General features: G+C 34.9%; 1 protein-coding gene across 1 annotated transcript in view; it reads left to right on the forward strand.

Annotated features, from left to right (window-relative positions):
• SLC17A3 (solute carrier family 17 member 3) overlaps window positions 1-22847 on the forward strand; it is a 42812-nt gene extending 19965 nt beyond the window's left edge. Inside the window, exons 3-13 of the mRNA XM_008073514.2 lie at window positions 2316-2424; window positions 10707-10906; window positions 11108-11341; window positions 11426-11513; window positions 15955-16041; window positions 20306-20424; window positions 20548-20709; window positions 20997-21126; window positions 21221-21368; window positions 21705-21795; window positions 22713-22847. Coding sequence (XP_008071705.2) covers window positions 2316-2424; window positions 10707-10906; window positions 11108-11341; window positions 11426-11513; window positions 15955-16041; window positions 20306-20424; window positions 20548-20709; window positions 20997-21126; window positions 21221-21368; window positions 21705-21795; window positions 22713-22847 — 1503 coding nt within the window. The remainder of the gene's footprint in view (window positions 1-2315; window positions 2425-10706; window positions 10907-11107; window positions 11342-11425; window positions 11514-15954; window positions 16042-20305; window positions 20425-20547; window positions 20710-20996; window positions 21127-21220; window positions 21369-21704; window positions 21796-22712) is intronic.
• Window positions 22848-23282: the final 435 nt, after the last annotated feature.

A 23282-nucleotide genomic window follows, 5' to 3' on the forward strand; every position in this document is an offset into this window, starting at 1 on the left:
CTATTAATATGTACAACATGGGTGAAGCTCAGAATAATTATACTGATCAAATAAGCCAGTAGAAAAGTGAATATATACTGCATGATTCTATTTCTATAACATTTATAGAAAATACTAGTTAATCTATGTCAGAGAAAGCCAATCATTTCTTGCCAGGGATGGAAGGGCAGGGTGAATGGAGAAGATGCTGGAATATACTGCAGGAAAATATTACAAAAGGACACGAGGAAACTTTTGGGAGATAAGGTATAGTTATCCTTCAGTATCTGCAGGAAATCTGTTCTAGGACCCCCTCAGATACCAAAATCCAAGGATGTTCAAGTCCCTAATATAAAATGGTATAATATTTGCTTATAACCTATGTACATCCTCTTGTGTACTTGAAATCATCTACAGATTACTTATAATACTTAGTACAATGTAAATGCTATGTTAATGTTTGCTATTTATTTATTATTGCTATTAATAATAATTTTGATCCATGGTTGGTTGACTCCGTGGATAAGAAACCTATAGATATAGAGATTCAACTGTCTATGTTCACTATTTTGATTGCACAAACCATCACCCAAGTATACAATTCCTTAAGTTTTGAAGGATGTAAGTGTACAATTCCATAAGTTTCGAAGGTGTATGCATCCTTCAAAATTTACGGAATTGTACATTTTAAATAAGTGCCATTCATTGTATGTCAATTATACCTCAATAAAACTGAAGGGAAAAATTGGCTAGAAATAGAGAAGTCATCCAAAGGCCATACTCCCAACTTGAATGCAAATCAAGTAGGAAAGTTTTAGCATGAGAAGAAAAAGTAATCACTCTGAAAGCAAATTATTTTAAAGCTATGATTTTATAATTTCTCTCTAAAATGGAGGCAATGATGTAAAAAAGTACTAATGTAGCAGGAGGATGACATTGGTATGAATATTAACAAAATAAGTTGTAGTATGTAGAGGAGAAGAGAAAGAAGTTTGTTCTGTGTTTTGTTTTTAAGTACATATGACTACTTATGAAATTTATTTATATAAGGAATGAGTGAATTTGGGTTCTGGATGCAGGGCAAGCAGTTGAGCAAAATGGGATCTAAGAAGAGAAGACACCAGTCACCACAGTAACTCTGTTGCGAAGTGGTGAAGAGAAGAAACACTAATCACCACAGCAGTGAGAATGGATCTAACTACATTCTAACAAGGGAGTCTACTGCACCGGATTAAGGCCTTGCCTCTAGGCAAAAAACCCATCTCTGACTAATGAAAGTTTTATTATAAAGAGATGCTGAGAAGTTGCTTCTTAGTTTGCAACAATGGTATCAAACCAGTTCTGGTCAATTGCTAGTGTTTAGATGTTTACAAGTATTTAATTAAGCTGGCAAGTTTAACTTATTAATGGCATAAGTAGTTGTATATTTTGAAAGTTTTTCTTTAAGAGATTCATAAATTTAATAATTTGAGCAGCAAACATAGCATAAATATTGTAATTCTACATACAGTAGGTACCACATTAAAAAAAATCCTTGAACATAAAAAAATCTTAATATTATATAATAGTAATAATTTTTTTAGGTCAGGATCTCTGTGTTAGTTATTTCTAAAACTCTGTAGACACATTATCAACCTATAGATAACAATAATGTGGTACTTGAATGCTAACTCATTATGAAAATGTAGTCCCCAGCAACACCCATGGTGGGTCAAATGAGGAAGCAGTATGGGAGTTATCAAGGGTAGTTGCAGCCAAGTTCTTGGGTGTAGGTAGAGGATTCTAGAAAAGCACAACTCTGACATAACTGACCCACTCTTATTAGCTCCAGTAATTATGACAATAAATTGTATCATATAGCTACCATTTACTGAGTGCCTGGCATTGTGCTAGGCATGTGTAGTCTATTTAAACCTTTATAACTTTAACCAAACACATGAAGAAGATGTTTGATGAAGATGCTTTTGTCATTGTTATTAACAACAGATGAAGAAACTGAGGCACACAAATTTTCTCCTGGAGGCACTTGGCACAGTAGGTTAATCATGAGCTTGGATTTCAATTTGGGAATGCCTTGCTCCCAAGCCAGTGCTCGTAAACTGGTCTACAGAGAACACTCTATATACTAAATAACAAACAGCTACAAATCTTAGAAACAACACAAATACTGTGTTGAGCCAAGAGAGGATAGTAAGCCTCCCTGTACCTAACCAGAGGAAATGAGTCAGCTTTTGTTTTCGTGCCTCCCACAATTTAAACGTTTCAAGGGGGTTTCTTTCTCTCGACTGATATATGTGTATTACATATCACCCTGATAGGGAAAATTTACTCATCAGGACAGGGGAAACACAGTGGTCACCATGATGGAGTTAAGCACCACTTCAGGGGAGAATAAGTATTCCCAAGATATGCAAATGGAGGAGAAGCAGCTCATTTCCCGGAAAGGTAAACCCAGCCTCAGCCGCTTTGTTTTCACATTTTACAATGGATTATATTCTGCAATGTATTAATACAAAAAAATTATGACTGCTTAATTCTTTTTGAAAATCCAGTTATATTAATATACAGTTTGCAAGTATAAAGGAAATAAATACAACTATTATTAAGAAGTCTTTTATTTCTGACTGTTACCTACTAATCTTTATCACATGCATTTACATTCTTGATAATGTCCACCAAATTATCTACACATAATATTGTGTTTTCTGCATGAGATTATGTGTAATATTTTAGATATAATTATATTGCTTAATTAAGAAAAGTAAGAAAAATAATTATAGAAACTTCAAAAATCAAGAAAGGAAAAGATTTTCATGAGCTTAATTCCAACACTGCAATTTGTTTTTATTCTTCATTTTATATGTATATTTTGCATAATTCTATACTGTATCTATTATGTTGAATATTTTTTTACCTTGGCAACACATACTTGAAAGATATATTAATATATCATATTTCAATATATTCAATAGATGGAGTATTATTTACCTAAAAATCCTCCTGTGATTGAACATTTAATTCATGGGATTTTGTTGCTGTTGTTTTTACTTGGCTACTATACCTATATATGAATTATCTATGTTACTTGGCTATTATATGCTTATGAACTACATATGTCAGCTATATGATGATAAATGAGCATTATTCAGCACAACATGTGTTCACATTTAGAATTATTTCCTCAGAATTTATTCTCAAGAAATGAAAACCATTGGCAAATGTTTTTTCCCATTTTGTGGGCTGTCTCCCCCCTCTGTGGATGGTTTATTTTGCTTTGCAGAAGCTTTTCAATTTGGTGAGATTCCACTTGTCTATCTTATCTTTTATGGCATGGACAGTTGGGGTTTTGATCATGAATTGATTGCCTATTCTGTTTCCCATAAGGGTATCTCCTGCATTTTCTAAGATTCTTATAGTTTGAGGTTTTATGTTTAGGTCTTTGATCTATTTAGAGTTGATTTTTGTATATGGTGATAAGTAGGGGTCCTGTTACAATGTTCTGCATGTGGTCAGTCAGTTTTCTCAGCACCATTTACTAAATAGGTTCTCCTCTCCCCAGTGGTTGTTGGTGGAAGCTTTGTCAAAGATGAATTTGTTGAGAAATTGAGATTTTGCATCCGAAATCTCTATCTTGTTCCATTGATCTATATGCTTGTTCTGTACCAATACCAGGATGTTTTGATTATTGTAACATTATAGTAAAGTTTAAAGTCTGGAAATGTGATACCTCCTGCTTTGTTTCTTTTGCTGAGGATTGTTTTGGCTATTTGTTGTCATTTATGTTTCCATATGAATTTCTGTATTGCTGTTTCCAGGTCTGAGAAGAATGATGTTGGTAATTTAATGAGTATTCCACTGACTCTGTAGATTGATTTTGGGGGAATGGACATCTAAACAATGTTGATTCTTCCTATCCATGAACATGGAATATTTTTTCATTTGTTTCTTTTATTTTCTTAAGCAGTGTTTTAGAGTTTTCATTGTAAAGGTCTTTCAGTTCTCCGGTTAGAAAGATACCAAGGTATTTCTTTTGTGTGTGTGTGACTACTGTGAATGGGATTGTGCTTTTTATTTGGTTCTCTGCCTGGCCTAACATCCAAGATCTACAAGGAACTCAAATGTGCCAAAAGGAAAAAAAACAAACAGCTCAGTTAAAAAGTGGGCAAAATGAATGAACAGATATTTCTCAAAAGAAGATATACAGCAACAGATAGATACATGCAAAAGTACTCAGCCTCACTAATCATCAGATAAAAGCAAATCAAAACCACATTGAGATACCACCTAACCCCAGTAAGAATGACTATCAAGAATGACCATGATTAATAAAAGAAAAAAAAAAAAAAAAAAAAAAACAGATGCTGGTGAGAATGAGGAGAAAAGGGAATACTTTTACAATGTTGGTGGGAGTGTAAACTAGTTCAACCTCCATGGAAAACGGTGTGTAGATTCCTAAAATAATTCAAAATTGATCTTCCATATGACCCAGCAATTCCCCTACTGGCAATATACCCGGAGGAACTCAAATCATTTTATGAAAAAGATATCTGCACACATATGTTTATGGCGGCACCATTCACAATAGCAAAAACATGGAGCCAAACATGCTGCTTGTAGAAACTGGACTGGATTAAAAAAAAAAAAAAAAAAAGTGATACATGTACACAATGGAATATTATGCAGCCATAAAGAAGGACAAAATTATGGACTTTGCAGCAACTTGGATGGATTTAGTCTGTAATACTCAGTGATCTATCACAGAAACAAATAACTGAGTACCACATGGTCTCACTCATAGCAGACCCTGAACATTTACCATAGTACTATAAGAAAGGGATTGGCAATTGCTGAAAATTGCCAGGGAAGTGGGGGGGGGGGGCACATAACATCAATAAGGGTACCTGTAGGATGACCACTTGTATACCTAACCCTGAAGTGTACTCCATATCTTTAATTTAAAAGTTTTTTCTCCTCACCAAAAAAAAAAAAAAGAAAGAAAATCTTGAGACAAAGGCTTTAAGTGTTTCCTTTCCTTTGGCCACTATGGAGACCTTATGGAATATTTTAAACAGAAAAGGAAGTGATTTGATTTATGGTAAGAGGAGAACATTCCAACTGCTGTATTAATGATAGACTAGAAACAAAGAACAAAGCTGAAGGTTATTGCAAAAATCTGGGTAAGATCTGTTGGTAGCTAGAATAACATGGAATCAGTCCTAAACTAAAAGATAACAGTGGCTCTGGTGGGAAGTAGTTGGATTCTACATACATTTTGAATGTAAAGACAATAGTATGCTCCAGATCAAGGATTGCAAAGTGTTTATAAGGATGAGATTTCTATCATCTGATTTGGAAAAGACTCTGGCTAAAGCAAATTTTGGGATGGTTGAGCTTAGGAGTTTAGCTTTGGACTTACTAAATTTGATATGCAAATCAGTTAGTCAATTGGCTTTTAGTGAAACAATAATGTATCTTAAAAATCAGTAAAGGCAGCCTGGGTGTGGTGGCTCATAACTATAGTTCCAGCACTTTGGAATACCAAGGTAGGAGGATTGCTTGAGCCCAAGAGTTCAAGACTGTGGTGAGCCATGATCTTGCCACTGAAATCCAGCCTGGGTGACAAAGTGAGATCCCAACTCTAAATAGATAAATAAATAAACAAACAAATAAATAAATAAAATTAATGGAGATTTCAAGTTGACAAAATTCAATGTTTTTGTGTTATATCTAGGCTTTATGGTGACTTAAAACATATTGCTCCAACATTATTTTCCATATATTTAATCAGTCAACTCAGCAGTACTTATTACCTCATCTAACTTTCCCTCATTAATTGCTACAACATCCTTTACATACTACATTATTCTTTTGGATGTTTTCTATTGTTCCTTGAATTTTCCTGCATGTTCTTATACTTCAGTACAATGTCTTATCATTTTACTCTCATGAGAAATTTTCATGATTTATAATGTAAATATCTTTTGATCTTACATTTCCCTCAAAAAATTATCGTATTGTCATTTAACTAATCTGTATTATTTTTTACTGACTATTCATTTTCTATTTCTGTACGCATATTATCATAAACTTGTAGCCTAAAATATACATTTATTAATAATTTCTCTAGATCAGGGCTTCAAGTACAGCTTGGCTTAGCTGGTCCTTCTTTGGGTCTTCCAAGGTTGCAGTTGAGTGGTTGACCAAGTTGCATATTCATCTGGAAGGTACACAGGGAAAGAGTCCACAGGTTTATTTAGGTTGTTGGAAGAATTCATTTTCTTACAGCTGTATGACTGAGGGCTCTGGCTTTTGGTTGAATTTTAGCTGAAAGGCATTCTCAGGCCCTAGAGAATGCCAGAGTTTCTTACCATGTGGGCTTCTCCAACTTTCTGCTTACTTCATCAAGTCCAAGAGGAGAACGTCTACCTTCAGTCTGCTAAGATGGAGACTTGTATAACATAATGCAATAATGGGAGTGACATCTCATCATCTTTGCCATATTCTACTGGATAGAAGTAAGTCAGAGGTCTTGCTCCCAAACAAGGAGAGGGGAATTACACAAACATGAGAATACCATGAAGTATTCACTAAGGGTGTCATCTGTCACACCAAGTTAAACAAACAAACAAAAAATAATTCTCCTGGATTTTGATTAGGGTAATATTGAATTCAGTAATATAGCTTCTAAGTTTCAAAAGTCCATAAGTTTATGGTGCCAGTGCCCTCTTCCATTGGTTAAATAGTATGCCCTCAGGTGTTTATCAAATTTACTCTTTCACATACATACAAACTCACACATCACAGCTAAGGATGATCACTGAAAATATTTAACAGATCAGCATTGCACCAATCTATTAGAGTAGATATAATTGGAATGATTCATTCATAATGGACACAGGACACATTCAAATAACTTTCAGGGACACAAATAGTCGCTTTTGGAAATACTTAATGTCTAGGAAGCCCAAGATTAAGCCTTTTTTATTTTTTGGGTGGGTGCATGAGGGTGTGTGTATGTGAAAACAGAGCCTCACTATGTTGCCCAGGCTGGTCTAGAACTTCTAGGCTCAAGTGATGCTACCACTTCAGCCACCCAAAGTGTTGGGATTATAGGTTTGAGCCACTATGCATGGCCAGGCTAAGCCTTTTAAATACCTTTCTAGTTAATCTTTTAGCAATGTCATGAGGCAAATGTTCAGCCTCATCATTTGTAAATTATTAGTCTACTGATTTGCTGATATCCTTTTCAGTAGCCTATGGCATCTAGATCCCAAAGAAACTTGGGAAATCAGAGGTCACAAGAACTTCAAGTTATTAGTTAATTTGATTTACTTTGGAAGTCACCACTAGCCCTGAATTGGAAAGAAAAACCTTTACAAAGGTTTGTTTGCTAGGCTAGGTGTGATAACTCAGACCTGCAATCCCAGCACTTTGTGAGGCCAAGGTGAGAGGACTGCTTGAATCCAGAAATTTGAGACAAGTCTAGGCAACATAGTGAGACCTCGTCTCTATGAAATAATAAAAAAAATTAGCCAGGCATGGTGGCACACATTTGTAGTCCCAGCTACTTGGGAGGCTGAGGCAGAAAAATCACCTGAACCCAGGAGGTAGAGTCTGCAGCGAGTCATGATTGTGCCACTTGCACTCCAGCCTGGGCAAAAGAGTGAGACCCTGACTCAAAAAAAAAAAAAATGATTTGAAGTCCTCACCCTAATTATTATACATTTTTCAGTTTCCTCCAAAGTCCTCCTTCTACCCTCATTCACTACAGAGGCTTGTACTCCATAAACAGGAGACAGTATAGCCTTGAGGAGAACGTTTTTTTGTTAATCTCATGGCACTTCCTTCCTTGAAGTTTTGAGGACTCCTTGAAGCTACAGAGAGTGCCCTCTTCTCCCACATCACATAGCTACATAAATCTTACAGCTGGATGCATTTGAGTAGTAGCAGAGGTATTCCCATGGAATCATCTGGAACAAAACAAAAGCCACCACATACATGTAATACAGTGGTTAAGAGCATGACACCTGAGCTACATTGTGAGCTGACCTCTCTGTGCCTGTGTTTCTTCATCTGTAAAATGGGGATGATAGTAGTAGCTACCTCATAGTGTTATTGTGAGGATTTAACGAGTTAACTCTCAGGTATCATGTTATATGACATGTCAGAAGTATATGACCCACATACTGATTCTCTCTTCCCCAAAACCCTTGTCTCTTTGTCTTCTAAGACATCAACTCTCATGGTTTTCTTCCTACCTCAAAGCCTACTTTTTTTTTTTTTCATTTTTCTTTGTGGGTTTCTCCCCTTTCTTTCCAACCTTTAAACATTGGAGAGCTCCAGAGTGAGTTTTTGGTTCTATTCTCTATATATTTGCATTTCCCAATTCTCATGACTTTAAGTATTCTTTGTAGGTTATTAACTCCCAATGCCATGCCTCAACTTCTACCTGTCTTTCAAATTCTAGAGTTATATATCCAACAACACTGTCAACACCTTCTCTTGGGTACCTAAGAGGCAGCTCTGTTTTAGCATGTCTGATGACAAGTTGTTGATCACTCCACTTTCCAAACCAGTTCTTTTCACAGAACTCCCTTCCCAGTGAAGTACAAGAACCTTTCCAATTCCCTACTTCCCTGCCTTCTGCCCATCCATGAAATTGAAACTCTTATTTGGTGTTTCTCCCACTCTGGGATTTGTCTGGTATCTGAACATCTTAGCTACTACCATTATCCTAGCCCAAACTAACTTTACATCTCTTCTGGATTATGACAATAGCTTCCTAAGTGTACTTCCTATCATTTTGCTGTCAATTTTCCAGCCAAAGATATCCTGTCAAAATGTAAGTAATGTTATGTTCCACTTCTGCTCAAAATCCTCCAGTGGCCCCCATCTCTCCCAATGTAAAAGCTGAAGTATCTACAGTGGTTCACATGACTTTGAAAAATTCAGGCCCCATTACATCTCTTTCCTCATATCTACTCCTCTACCTCTGGCTCAGTCCACTCTGTCATACTCATCTCTTTTTGGTTCTTTGAACACATCAGCACTTTCCATTCAGCCTCAGAACTGCTCCTTCTACTAAGTGTGTTGTTTCCCCACATATCTGCATTACCAGCTTTCTCATATGTCATTAGGACTTTGTCCTTTCTTACTTTATTTTCTTCACAGCATGTATTACCCTTTAATATATTATATGGTTTAGTATTTTTGTATTTCATATTTTGTGTTTCTGTCTGGAATGTGAAGTCCCTAAACACAAGGCTATTTGTCTGCTTTGCTTACTACTACTTTTATAGGGCCCGGTATGGGGGTATCTATAAGTATTTTTGATTGAAGATATAAAATCTGGAGTGGAGGACATGACTAAGAAGAGTAGACAATCCAGTTCTCTGCTATTTCTCCTAATTGAATAGATTTCCTTATCCAGGCAGAGGGTGAACTGGACAAGCCCAGGCTTGCTTTGCTAAAGTAGTTGAATGATAGGAGAATAGACAGAATCCAGGAAGGCTGGAGAAGATGCAGAGCTTCACATGCTCAATTTATTTACCCAAACTCATTGGTCTATGTCACTTTTCTTTCCCTGAGGGAAACAGTAAAGGGAATGAAGATAGTTCCAAAGAGCTTCTTTGCCTTTTGTGAAGAAACTGAGACCAGGTCAATACAGCTTCCTGCCTCACACATTCCATTTGCTCTTCAGACTGTTACTTAGTATGGTTCAGAAAGACTTCTTAGAGAGCATCGATTGCTAATCACTAGACCACCACAGAACAATGTAAGACTTTTTAGAAAGCTGAATAGAGAGCTAACCTTTGAAGCTTTTTAAATTTTCGATTTCATCAATCCATTCTTCTCATATTTCAATTTCTAAACAATTCTATTCTTTAATTTCAATCACAAATACTGATTTCTCCACGTTTTACATTTTATAGAAAATTTAGCCAGGACCTAGGAAGGGAGAATAAGATTTCCACTTTTAAGTTGCCACCTTTCCTGGATGTACAAATACAGATTATATGAATACTGTGCTCATTTCTTTTCCACAATTTTTCATTTTATTTTTTTAAAGTTTGTGGGTGTCAATTTCTTGAATGAGAAAATCTTTCTAGGAATTTAATCTCAACATTTAAGTGAAAATTTGTCCTCAATGCCTGAAGATATGAGTAGAATAGTCATCCATACCAAAGTTTTAATTAATTATTTTATATTTATAACATTTATATATTATACATACTATATTACATATAATATATGTAGTATATATGTAATTATATATGCAAATTATATGTAGTGTATTATAAACACTATGCAGTAATTTAAATATGTACACATATTTATATGCATATGTTTATTTTTAAAGTCTGTGTTACTATATATACATACATATATACACACACACGTATATATACACACATATACATCTACATTTACTTGTGAGTAATTTCATCAACTGTAGAACACAATGACCTAGAATGAGAGGAGACAGATTTATAAGAAATACAGAATACCCCAGAGGAAGTCAGACTCTGAAAAACTATGGTATAAAATGCCCTTTGGCTCAACTCAGTGATCTCCTCCTTCTATATCTTCCTTTCCTAAAGCAAATAGAATTGTCATTTAAAACATCAAGTGATAATTGTGGTATCTTTTTATATTATGTCTTGTGAAAACTAATATTGGCTAAGTAAAAAAAAAAGCACTAACACGATGTCATGTCATATTTCTAGTTCCAAGCTTATGTTCCACTCGCTATGGAATAGCCCTCATTGTACATTTTTGCAACTTCACACTGATGGCACAAAATGTCATAATAAACATCACCATGGTAGCCATGGTCAACAGCACAGGCCATCAATCCCAAATCAACGATTCCACCAAGGGGCTGCCTGTTGATTCATTTGGTGGACCAAAGAGTCTTCCTGCCCAGGTAAGCAATGTAAGATTTCAATTTGTGTTCTTGTTTTTTTGCTGTTTGTTTATTTTGATGTTTATTTTTCTAGAATTTATATGTTCAAAAATTTTAATGGAGTAAATAAGAATTCAAAAGCAAGTAGAAGATATAAATAAGCTTCTTAAGATATGTAGGAACATTGTTGTATATTGTTTATTGCAGTATTGTTTCTCTAAGGCCCCTGTGTATGACTGGAGCCCTCAAATCCAAGGTATCATCTTCAGTTCCATCAACTATGGTATGATGCTGACAATGGTTCCCAGTGGATATCTGACTGGAAGAGTGGGAACAAAGCGAGTGGTTGGTGCTACTTTGATTGGATCTTCCCTTCTCATTCTTTGCACTCCTCTGGTCACTGACTTTGGACTAGCTTTTCTCCTCATAACTCGAATAGTCCAGGGTCTATGCCAGGTACCTAATATTTTGTAAATCTGAGCTGAGTATAAATTTTTATATGGTACCACATATCAAGAACTCAAATCATTTTTATTTTAGGGCTCAGGATTTGTGGGTCAGTTTGCACTTTGGGAAAGATGGGGTCCTCCACATGAACGAAGTAGACTCTGCAGCACTGCTTTATCAGGTAATCCAAACAGGTGCACTAGAATCCAATATTCTCCCACTGGGTTCCTTGGCAATTTTTTGTTGCATGGTTCTTTATTTTCTGCTCAATGTCAATAAAGTATTTATAAATTAGGGAGACTGGTCTTTTGCCCATGATGTGACTTTCAGTTATTTTCCCTAAATTGCATTTGTGACATGACTTTGCTTATAATATAAATTTTGGCATTAAAAACTATTGATCATCTTATGGCATCTGGATTTTGAGTCATAGAAAGGTTATTAAAAACCCCACCCACTTTTTTTCTTGAATTTGCATAATTTTGTTTTAAAATATTAATTCCTAGAATATTGGCTTTTATATTAATATTCATTGTGAGGTATAGATTCAGCTTAATCTTCTTTGGAACTTCTCTCAGTTGCCCTGTGGATTTCTTCCTAATAATGATATGCTTGCATAATGTGCCCAGAATGAATATTCTGTAACAAGAAGCTCAAAGTTATACTGAAGAAAAGTAGAAAATAGACAGTGTATGGTTAACAAATAGGAGATCGCCACACTGGGTGGGGTGCTGGGTAAGAAAAGAAGGTTTACTCTCCATGTCATGTATGAGTAACAGGGAGGCCAGAGACTCATCTAGTTCAGAAAATAAGCTACATGCACACCCTGCCTGACGGCACACCCCTCTCAAGTTCTTTACAACCCTGGATGATTAGTCTCTGTCATTAGAATTTGCAATCATTGATAGAAGAATAGGGAGTGCAATTTGGACTAAGGAAATTTCTTTTTCTTACCATACTGAAGGCTTATCTGAGAATACAGCACAAGAATATCAGGAGATGGAAAGCATGAATAAAAAGTTAAGAGGCTTGTCCCTTTCCTCTTACATCCTATGGTACAGAGATTGAACATCCTGAATAGGCCAACTGACAATATCTAGAGGAATCTCAGAAGCCCACACAAGGCTGCAAGTTCCAGAAGGTGTTGGGGGACTATTTGCAAAGCTCCAGGGAGGTATTCCTTTCTGGTCTCCAGAATCTGATCCAGAGAGCACAGAACCTGTGGCTATCTGAAAACACCCAACAGAAAATCACTGGGAAAAACTCTATTGCCTATCAAAAGTGAACTGGATAAAGAAAATATGGTACCTATACACAATGGAGTATTATGCAGCCATAAAGAAGAACAAAAATTAAGACCTTTGCAGCAAATTGGATGGAGTTGGAGACCATCACACTTTGTGATCTATCACAGAAATAACTGAATACTGCATGTTCTCACTTGTAGAACATTAATCCCAACAGCACAAAGGAAGGATCAGCAGTCACTGGGCACTGCCAAGGGAGGAAAGGAGGGAGGGAGTACATAACAACACAAAGGGTACTTGGTCCCAAACCAGGAGAAGTGAAGGCCAGTTGGAGGCCCAAACTTCCCCTGTATGCAACATAACTCTGTAGTTAATGCTTATTTATTTATTTTCAAAAAATCCTTATTTATTAAAAGAAAATCAGCAGGTAGAGTGGGCTGAACTTGCTACAGTAGGTCTTACAAAAACTGCCATTTCTGACAATGCTGGGACCCCTCTGCAGGCAGCACTGGTGGACTGGGTTGCTCAGCCCATAAAGATGGAGGAAGACTCCCCAGAAAGGCACCTGTCTTCAGTGGAAGGGCTCATGTACCATCAGCCTCTACAACAAAATGTATTATATCTTTCTTCCTCTAAGAGAGCCTAAAAAGCACACCTATTATAGATAGGAAACTTTACAGCCACTTAAGGAGCTTAATAATTTAAGGGAACAAGCAGACCAAACATAACTGGCAGTTCATATTTGAGGTGGGTCTAATAGGTGATGGGAAAAATTAATCCAAAAACCTTTAATCTAAAAGTAATGCAATATCACACAACAATTAAAATGAAGAATCTGTAGCCGCATAAAACAACATAGAAACATAAATGTTGAATGAATAAAGCATTTATCATGAAGGAAATTGTCTTGGTGCCTTGGTAAACCAGGTACACTAATGGACAAACTATCCTAGAGGTTATGGAACAGGTAGACTCACAGACCAAATTAAGTGCTATAATTGCACGGATACGTCCATTTAAATCACAGTAAGAAGTAAGATGAGGAAATGGGTAAGGTAGGTCATTTGTATATTTTCCTTGGAGAGATATCCATCATGTGGTTTGCCCACTTTTCAATGGGGTTATTTGCTTTTTTCTTGCTAATTTGTCTGAGTTCTTTGTAAATACTGGATATTAGTTCTTTGTCAGATATATGGTTGGGGAATATCTTCTTCCATTCTGTAGGTTTTTCATTGGCTCTGTTTATTATTTCTTTGGCTGTGCAGAAGCTTTTTAATTTAATTAAGTCTCATTTATTTTTGTTTTGGTTGCATTTGCTTTCAGTGTTTTAGCCATAAAGGGATGGGGACAGGAGTTAGGGTTCAGAAAATACCTATGAGGCATTTGGGGAATGAGCCACCTGAGACCTAACTCTCACCACTACACAATATGTTCATGTAACAAATATGCATATGTACCCCCTGTATCTTCACAATAAATAAATAAATACACATTTGAAAAAAGAAATGAGGAAGGCTAATATGTATAAGATAGGGTGCAATCAGGTAGAAGGCCACATGTCATGAGTCAACAGTGCCATGCTACTGAACAGGATTTTTAGAGAGGGAAGACCAATTTATAGTATTTATCGATTTCTATGCTATAAATACTCCCAACATCATTGATTTCAAGATATTCATGTCAATTCACTGAATGCAGAGTTGGAAAAAAGATAGGGTCAATTAAATTTCACAAGCTTCAGCACTCCCATAATCGAGTGTCTCATATGCCTTTGAATGTTCAGAGCCTCATGTTTGAAGTCATTGACTAAATAACATTATTTGCCTCTTGGTTTTTCCATTCTTTTCTATCTATGTTCAAAGACAAATATGCCATTCTTAGAAAATTACTTATTTCTAATTAACACAGTTTATGAATTCTGTTTATCTATATCTCACAAGTTACTGACTTAATCATACATCATACCTAGCATGTCTTATATCTGATTAATGTTTTATAGGGTTAATTTATCTCCTAGTTAGAAATAGACATCTTCATATAATACAGCAAACATATTACAATGACTTAGAAGAGAACATCGAGGATGTTATAACTTTAATAAAGCTCAAAACATAAAAACAAAGCACATACACTTTAGATATGTATGTATATATGATACACTCTCATACACACATGAGTAGATAGATGTGAGGGCATGTCTGTGTGTGTGTGTGTGTGTGTGTGTGTGTGTGTGTATTTGAGCATTAAATGAGCCAGTATATGTATGTAAATCAAATGTTAGCTATGGACTATTAGGCATCTGAGTGGAGACTGGTTTAAAGTCTAAAGACTAGAATTTAGTAGAAATATGATAAATGACAAGACATATTGAAATTCCTTAGTATTTCAATAGAAATAGTATTTAAATCCCTGGTACTGGACAAGACTACCTAGAGAAAGAACATAGAGAAAAGAACTAAGAATAGAGCCTCAAGGTCCTCCAATATTTATTATATTTAAAATGCATATAGCCTTTGATCTAGCAATTCTACTTCAGATATTCTATTGCACAGAAGTAAATAATGTTTACATTAAAAATGAGTAATAGTGTCTATGTTCAGAAATAGTTAAGTAGAATCTACAGTAACATCAAAATACAAGACCAATTGTTAGATAGAAAAATGAAGTCACAAAACAATAGAAACCTTATGACCCTTTTTATTTAAAAATAATAACACTTATCTACATGCATAGAATTTGACAAGTCCATGTTAATGTTCATCTGGAAGATAGAAAAGTACAATAGCCTAGACATCTTTGCAAATGTTGTCAAAAGGGAACATGCCTTACCATATTAGAACATTCTGTAAAGCTATAGAAATCAAAACAGAGTTATTAGCACATTTATAGAAAAATCTAGGTTTCTGACTACATATTATCTAAATGTATTTACAAAGAAGATGTTTGTTTGTTTAGATATGTATTATGGTTGTGTGCAGAAAGCTAAAGGTATGCAATTATATATTGTATAATAAATTGTTACTACTGGTTAGTATTAGAGAGAACAGTGAGAATAGATTGGATAGGCATGTGAGGAATGTTGGCTCCTTGTGGCGGTTTACTTTTACAATAAGCATAGATGATTTGTATAATTAAAAATTAAAACAGCATGAAAGGAAATATGACAATTATGTACTGTGTTACTAGGAAACTGCCAGAAAAATTTGTTCTCTGGAGAACACATGAACTAAATCATAAATCTGAAGTTTATGTATTCTAATATGCCAGTCTCTTTATGGTTTGGAGCTACTGCTCTATATCATGTCATCTAACAGTCTGTGTGTGTTTGTCAGGGGGACTCCAGAGTTTCACAGCTAACTTTCTGTCTCTCTGCAGGATTACCACTGGGATGCTTCACTGTCATCCTCATGGGTGGCCTCATTAGTCATGCCCTTGGGTGGCCTTTTGTCTTCTATGTCTTTGGTAAGCTACTGTCTTCCGATTCCCAGGTTTTCAGAAAGATTCTCTGAGTATGACATTTGTATGTAATTTTCCAAAGGGAATTAGTAAAAAAAAAAAAAAATGATATAAGGGAATAATTAACCTATGCCATAAAAATTTGTGAGTCCTTCTGCCTATTAAAAAGTGCTATTAACCCACTATAATGCATTATTATCACAAAGTGGTCAGGCATACTTCACTGCTTTTGCAGGTGGTAGGAGATAGGCTTACAGAGTAGTGGTTTGTGAGAGACTGAAGAAGGAAATCCAGGGAGATGGAGGATGCTCCGTGTTTTGTCTCATCTTAAGCACAACAACAAAGCATCCTGGGTAAAGCTCAAGTTTCTTAAAGAAGAGATAACAGTAAACACCAAGAGGTTAAATTTTGCCAACCTCAGCATTTTCCCAAAGCCTTCCATTTAATTATTAGAAATCAAGTAACAACTGCTCTCTCTACAGCTTTCACTTCAGTTGCTTTTACATTCTACTTTCAAACCTCTCATCACCTTGTATTTAGTTGTTTATACATTCACCTCACTTTCTTGACAGTAAACCCCTTGAGGGCAGAGATAGAGTGTTATTAGTTCTTGGGACCCTGCAGTCCAGGGAACAAAGATGTAACATGAAAACATTAATCAAAAGAAAACTGAGTGGTTCTATTAATATCACACAGTAATGGCTCTAGAAGGCTAAATATTACCAATGAATCAAGAAGACATAACAAACTGAAACATATATGCATCTAACAAGAGCTTCAAGATACAAGTAGCAAAACTGATTGAACAGTAAGGAGAAACAGACAAATCTATAATTAAATATGGAGACCTCAAAATTATTTTCTCAATAACTAATAAAATTAAAAAAATACAAAGTGCACTTCATTCAGCAACAGGACAAGTATACTTCAAGCATTCACCAGGATAGACAATCTATGGTCCATAAAAACAAGTTTTGACAAATTTTAATGTCTTGCATATAATATAAAGTATGTTCTTTGAACATAATATAATTAAACTAGAAATCAATAACAAAAAATTCTCTGGAAATGCCCCAGATATTTAAAAATTAAGCAATATGGTTCCATTGAGTTAAAGAAAAAAGACACAAATGACATTTTAAAATTGAATTGAATGAAAATGGAAATCAATATGTCAAAATTTGTAATGCATCTGAAATAGTGCTTAGAGAGACACTTTTATTAAATACTTATATTAGACAAGACAGAGGGTCCCAAGTTAATGATCTAAACTTATGCCTTAGGAACTAGAAAAAGAAGAAAGCAGATAACAAAAATAAGAGCAGAAATTAGTGACCTTAAACAGAAAAAAAAAGAGATTCAGTAAAACTAAAAGCTGGTTCTTTGAAAAAATCAATATCATGTCAAATATTTAGCCAAATGGACAGAGAGAGGAAAAGGGGTGGGATTACACATAATTAATATCAACAATGAATATGGGGACTTCAATACAAGTCCTACAAATATTGAAAATCACAATAGGGGGATAGTAAAAGTTCTATGCTTATAAATTTGATCATTTGAATAAAAGGAACATGCTCATTGAAAGAAACAAAGTAACAAAGTTCACTCAAGAAGGAAGAATAACTTATTTATTAATAATATTTATATATCAACCAATCTATGGTACAGTGATTGTCAAGACACTGGACATTAGATGATGAAAAACAATGACCTGTAAGAGCTGAGTTCCAGGGCAGGGAACTAGAAGAGGGAATTTAGGCAAAGCCTAGGAAAAACTTTGTTGGGTAGATCAGAGCTAAGAGTCTGGAAAGAGTAAGACAGGTAAAGTTCGTAGGATAGAGTACCCAAGAGGAGACATCTGCACATAGGGAAAACCCCAATTATTTGCAGAGAGCCACTTTGAATACTCAGCAGACTACCAATCAAGTTATGTGTGTGACAAAACTGTTCAAGGCTGGGTTGGGGAAATCATTGGCACAGATTAGGAAACAGAGCTCAGTACTCACAGAGAATCAAGGATAGTGCCTGTTCCTATAAGACAGTGAAAAATTTATAATTCATGTGTGTCATTGGCTAGAATACTCATAAATGTTTTTTTCTCAGTAGTGAGAAATTATTAGCCCTAGAGAGAGCACTGCTGTGGATTTCTCTAACAAATGATTATGTCAAGAACTATCTGAAAGGATCAAGTTATTTTCACATAATTTAATTATATTCCAGAACAAAGCTAAAAAATATTTATGGGAATACAAAACTATCTAGTATTCAGCAGGAAATAATTCATAATGTCTGATTTTAACCATAGATTACCAGACATGAAGAAAAGCTGAAAAATACAACGTATAATGAAGAGAGTAATAAATCAATCAAAACCAACCCAGAGCTGACAAAATTTTAGAATTAGCCAACAAGGACATTAAAATAATTATTATGACTGCATTTAGCATAACTCTATATGCTCAAAGAGTTAAGTTAAAACATAGTAAATGTTTTAAAAAGGCCAAAATCAAGCTTTTAGAGATAAAAAGTATGTATCTGAGATGAAAAATGCACTGGATGAAATTGATGATAGATTATATACAATAGAAGAAAATATTAATCAACTTAAAATAGCAATAAAAACTATTCAGAATGCACCACACAGAGAAAAATGCAATAATAAAGTGAAAATATCAGTAAGTTCTGAAGTGCCTAAACAGGAGAGGTAGGATAAGGGAAAAACAAAAACAAGTATTTAAAGAAATAATGGCCAGAAGCTTTCCAAACGGAATGAAAACTGTACATTTACAGATCCAAAAAGGTCGATGAATCTCAAGCACAAGAAATATGAAAAAATGTACACTGAGCTACCTCATAATCAAATGACTAAAAACTAATGATAAAGAGAAAAATCTTAAAGTAATCAAAGCTAAAGAATGGGTTGTATACAAAGGAACAATGACAATGCTGAATGCAGCACTCCTGTTCAAAGCAATGCAAGAGAGAAAGCAATGGAACATCTTTAAAGTGGTACAAGAAAAAACAAGCAAACAATAACAACAACAAAAATTTCAACCTAGACTTCTAGATCTAGTGAAAAAAAGTTGCAAAAACAAAGGTAAAATAAAGATGTTTTCAAACATACCAAAGCTGAAAGAATTAGAAATTTAAAAAGAACAGTGTCATTTTCAATAGCATCAAAAAATAGGGATAAATCCCAAAACATGTGAAAGACCTATGCACTGAAAGCTAAATTTTTATGACAATAAGGGCTTCTAGAATAGCCAAACAACTTTGAAAATAAATTATAAAGTTGTAGAACAAATATTATCTGATATCAACACACATTATAAAGTTCTAATATTTAATACAGTGTGGTATTGACATAAAGATAGACAAATAGATCAATGGAACATAAGAGTTATGAACAGATTCATAAAGTTAGCTGATCTTTAATAAAGGTGTAACATTAGAGAAAGGATAGGTTTTTTAACAGATGATGCTCCAAGATTGGATATCCATATGCAAAAAAATGCACTGTGATCTATACCATGCATCCTATATAAAAATAAACTAAAAAAATGAATTCAAGACAAATATAAAATCTGAAACTATTATGCTTACAGGAGAAAAATGGGGAAAAAAATCTTTGTCCTTTGATTAGGCCAAGATTTTCTAAATATGGCACCAAAAGCATGATCTATGAAATAAGAAATCAATAAATAAGATTTCACCAAAATTAAAAAAATCTCATCTTCAGAAGGCATTGTTAGGCTAATAAAAAGACAAATTGACACAAAGAGAAAATACTTACAAAATACATATACAATAAAGACTTTTCCCAGAATATGTAAGTAATTCTCAATATTCAATAATAAGGACACAAAAACCTCAATTAAAGGTGGGCAAAGACACTTCACTAAAGAAAATATATATGGAGAAAACAGGCACATAAAGAGAAGCTCAACTCAACATCCTTAAAGAAATGCAAATAAAAACAACAATGATATACCATTACACACCTATTAGAATGGCTAATACTTAAAAAGATTGAGACACTCAACATGATGTCATTCCTAGGGTCTACAATTTTCCTACACACAAATAAACGAAATATAAACTAGGTGCTAGAAAGCTGTGATATTCATATGAATTACTGAGAAATGGATAGGGTATATAATGAACAAGGGCTTTTCCCAGGACTTATACCAGAAAATGTTCCAACAAAAATAAATTCACACAAAAGGAAGAAAACAACCCTTTTACCAGTTTAACTCTGTGCTTGCAGGAGGCATTGGCTGTGTCTGCTGCCTTCTCTGGTTTGTTGTGGTTTATGATGACCCCGTCTCTCACCCATGGATAAGCATCTCAGAAAAAGAATATATCATATCCTTCTTGGACCAACAGGTACACATAAGAATTCCAACTCTTTCCTGAGAACTTGTGCCGCCATCTGATTTTCTGAGTGTGGCTAAGAGTGTGTAAGCATCTCTTAGATCTTACTGTTCTGACTATTACATTTGTTTTCAGGTCAGTTCTTCTAAGCAGTCTCTTCCCATCAAAGCTGTGCTCAAATCGCTACCATTTTGGTCCATATGTTTTTGCAGTTTCAGCCATCAATGGTTACTTAACACATTGATCATATACACACCAACTTACATCAGCTCTGTCTATAATGTTAACATCAGAGATGTGAGTATATTTCCTCAATCCCTTTCTCTTGTTTGCATGACTCACCAATTACTCTGCCTTCACAAATCCTTCCATGTAGAGAAATAAATGTGTATCTTATTAACAAAAATAATCTAATGTTTAATACTAAGCTAGTAGCTTTTCTGAGGGTATATTATTTAAGAGATTACTGATTTCCCAAACAAAATAGGATTTCAGAATGTCAGTATGATTATTAGTGGTTTATTAATAAATGTTGTAGTCTCACTGCCTTTATTATGATAAATTATTCTGTCTTTTCCTCTCAGAATGGGATATTATCTGCCCTTCCTTTTATTTTTGCCTGGGTCACTGGTATTCTGGGAGGACATGTGGCAGATTTTCTTCTGACAAAGAATTTTAGGCTCATCACCGTGAGAAAAATTGCCACAATTCTAGGTAAGAACAAGGTCTGAGGACCAAATAATTGACAAGGCATGCAACAGTCCAAAAAGTATCTCACTGTTTTATTGGTCTTTTACTCATTCCCAAGGAAATCTCCCCTCTTCAGCATTCACTGTGGCCCTGCCCTACCTCAATTCCAGCTATATCACAGCAATTACCCTTCTGACGCTCTCCATTGGACTAACATCATTTTGTCAGTCAGGGATTTATATCAATGCCTTAGAAATTGCTCCAAGGTAGGACTCTCATCTCTACTATTTTACATTTTCTGAAAAAGATTTAGTCTGCAGCATTCTGGGAGCCCCAAACTTTGCAAAACAATAAATCATAGGTAAAGACCACAGATGGCCCTGTGGCCATTTTTTTCAGGTATGTTGAGAAAGAGGTACTGGTTTGTCTTAGTATCTCCTATGGAATATCCACAGCACAAGTAGTTTTTGATATAACTATCAAATTGTAATTATATATAATTGTAAAAATATAGGTGGGTTTTGAATTCACACATGGATCGGGACTGAAGGATACTGTCAAACATCTCTGGATCTAGCCTGGAGCATTCCTGTCGCCCACAGGCATGGCAGTTTACTCATGGGAGTCTCAAGGGGACTTGCACACATGGCAGCTATCATGGCACCCACTGTCAGTGGATTTCTCCTCAGTAAGGTAGAGTTTTCTTGTCAAGAAGATCTGTTAAAAATACTCTGGCAAATTCATTTATAAAGGTGATATCATAAATAATGAATCCAAAGATTGGAAATAAAGTTAAATTGTGGGTAGCTGTCATGAAGATCACCCTAATAAAGAAAAACATAAAGTAATTTCTTTCATGACCACAACCCTGATTCATCCTGGAACCAAAGAACCTACTAGTGATCCGCTGGTAATGACCATCCTTGAAACTGAAATCACACAGCCACATACGTGTTGTGTGATGCTGATTCGATGCATAAATGCCAATCTGCCATGTCGTCTGCAACACTTTAAAATTTTCATTTGCATGACCATGTAAAAGGAAAAGGATAGTCAAAGCAAATGTTTTTGGTGTCTGATGCATGCAGACATTATTATAGGTATTTTATATGCAGTAAACTCATCTAATCATTAATTCTCAGCAATTGTGAAAATGCAACATTATTATATTCATTTCCTAACAAGTAAACTGAAAATCTGGTAGAATAGGTCTTTCTACTATGAGGATGTACAATCAGAATTCTTGTAACTTAAACTTGTTTAGCTCAAAAGCCCATAATCTTTTCATATGCAATCACAAAGTAAGACAAATCTTGAAAGCATTCTTTGTGTAGCTTATGTAGTCAGGACTCATGAGAAAGACAAAATGTATGACACTTTGATAAATAGTAATAAATGTGGTTTTGTAGGCTAATAACAAAGGTTCCAACATCTCTTTTATTGAGAACATTCTGAATGTATTTTGAAATCCTCCATGAAGCCACTTTGAGGAAATAAATTTCTACATGGAAATCTACTAAGGAATGTTGTCATCTGAACTATTAATATACTGTTTTATAGAAGAAAAAAGATGAAAGGGGTAATGTTTACTTGGAGTTTTGTGTCCCCAGGACCCTGTATTTGGGTGGAGGAATGTCTTCTTCTTGCTGTTTGCCATTGACATGTTAGGACTCATCTTCTACCTCGTATTTGGAGACGCAGATGTTCAAGACTGGGCGAAAGAGAAGAAACTCACTCATCTATGATGGCAAAGGATAATAACTTCATCCATGCTAACAATCATATTAGCACTACTTGAAGTTTTTAATTCTATGGCATCTTCTAAATTATTCTACCCTGGATGCGAAAGTCATTAGGTACTTTATTTCATAAATGGGAAGGCTTCGGGGATGAAGGCACCAATGAAAAGAATTTTATTTGCTGTGGCTATTTTCAAATGTGAGATTAGTTCATTTCTTTTTGAGAAAAATAGAAGATGAATAAAAATTCAAATAAATGATAACCAAGGACAAAGTTGTCATCTTCATAGGATTAACAGTGGATTAAGAGGAGTTGTTGTGTGGGAGCCAACATGTTAGATTCTTCTTTTGAATACAAGAAACTGTGTTTTAAAACTCTTAATTCAGGGTAGCAACTTCACTAGTAGAGTTAAAATTAATATTAATTAATATAAAAATTAA

Source organism: Carlito syrichta, unplaced genomic scaffold (genome assembly GCF_000164805.1).
Source record: "Carlito syrichta isolate Samal-C Ts95f unplaced genomic scaffold, Tarsius_syrichta-2.0.1 Scaffold315921, whole genome shotgun sequence".
NCBI lineage: Eukaryota > Metazoa > Chordata > Mammalia > Primates > Tarsiidae > Carlito > Carlito syrichta.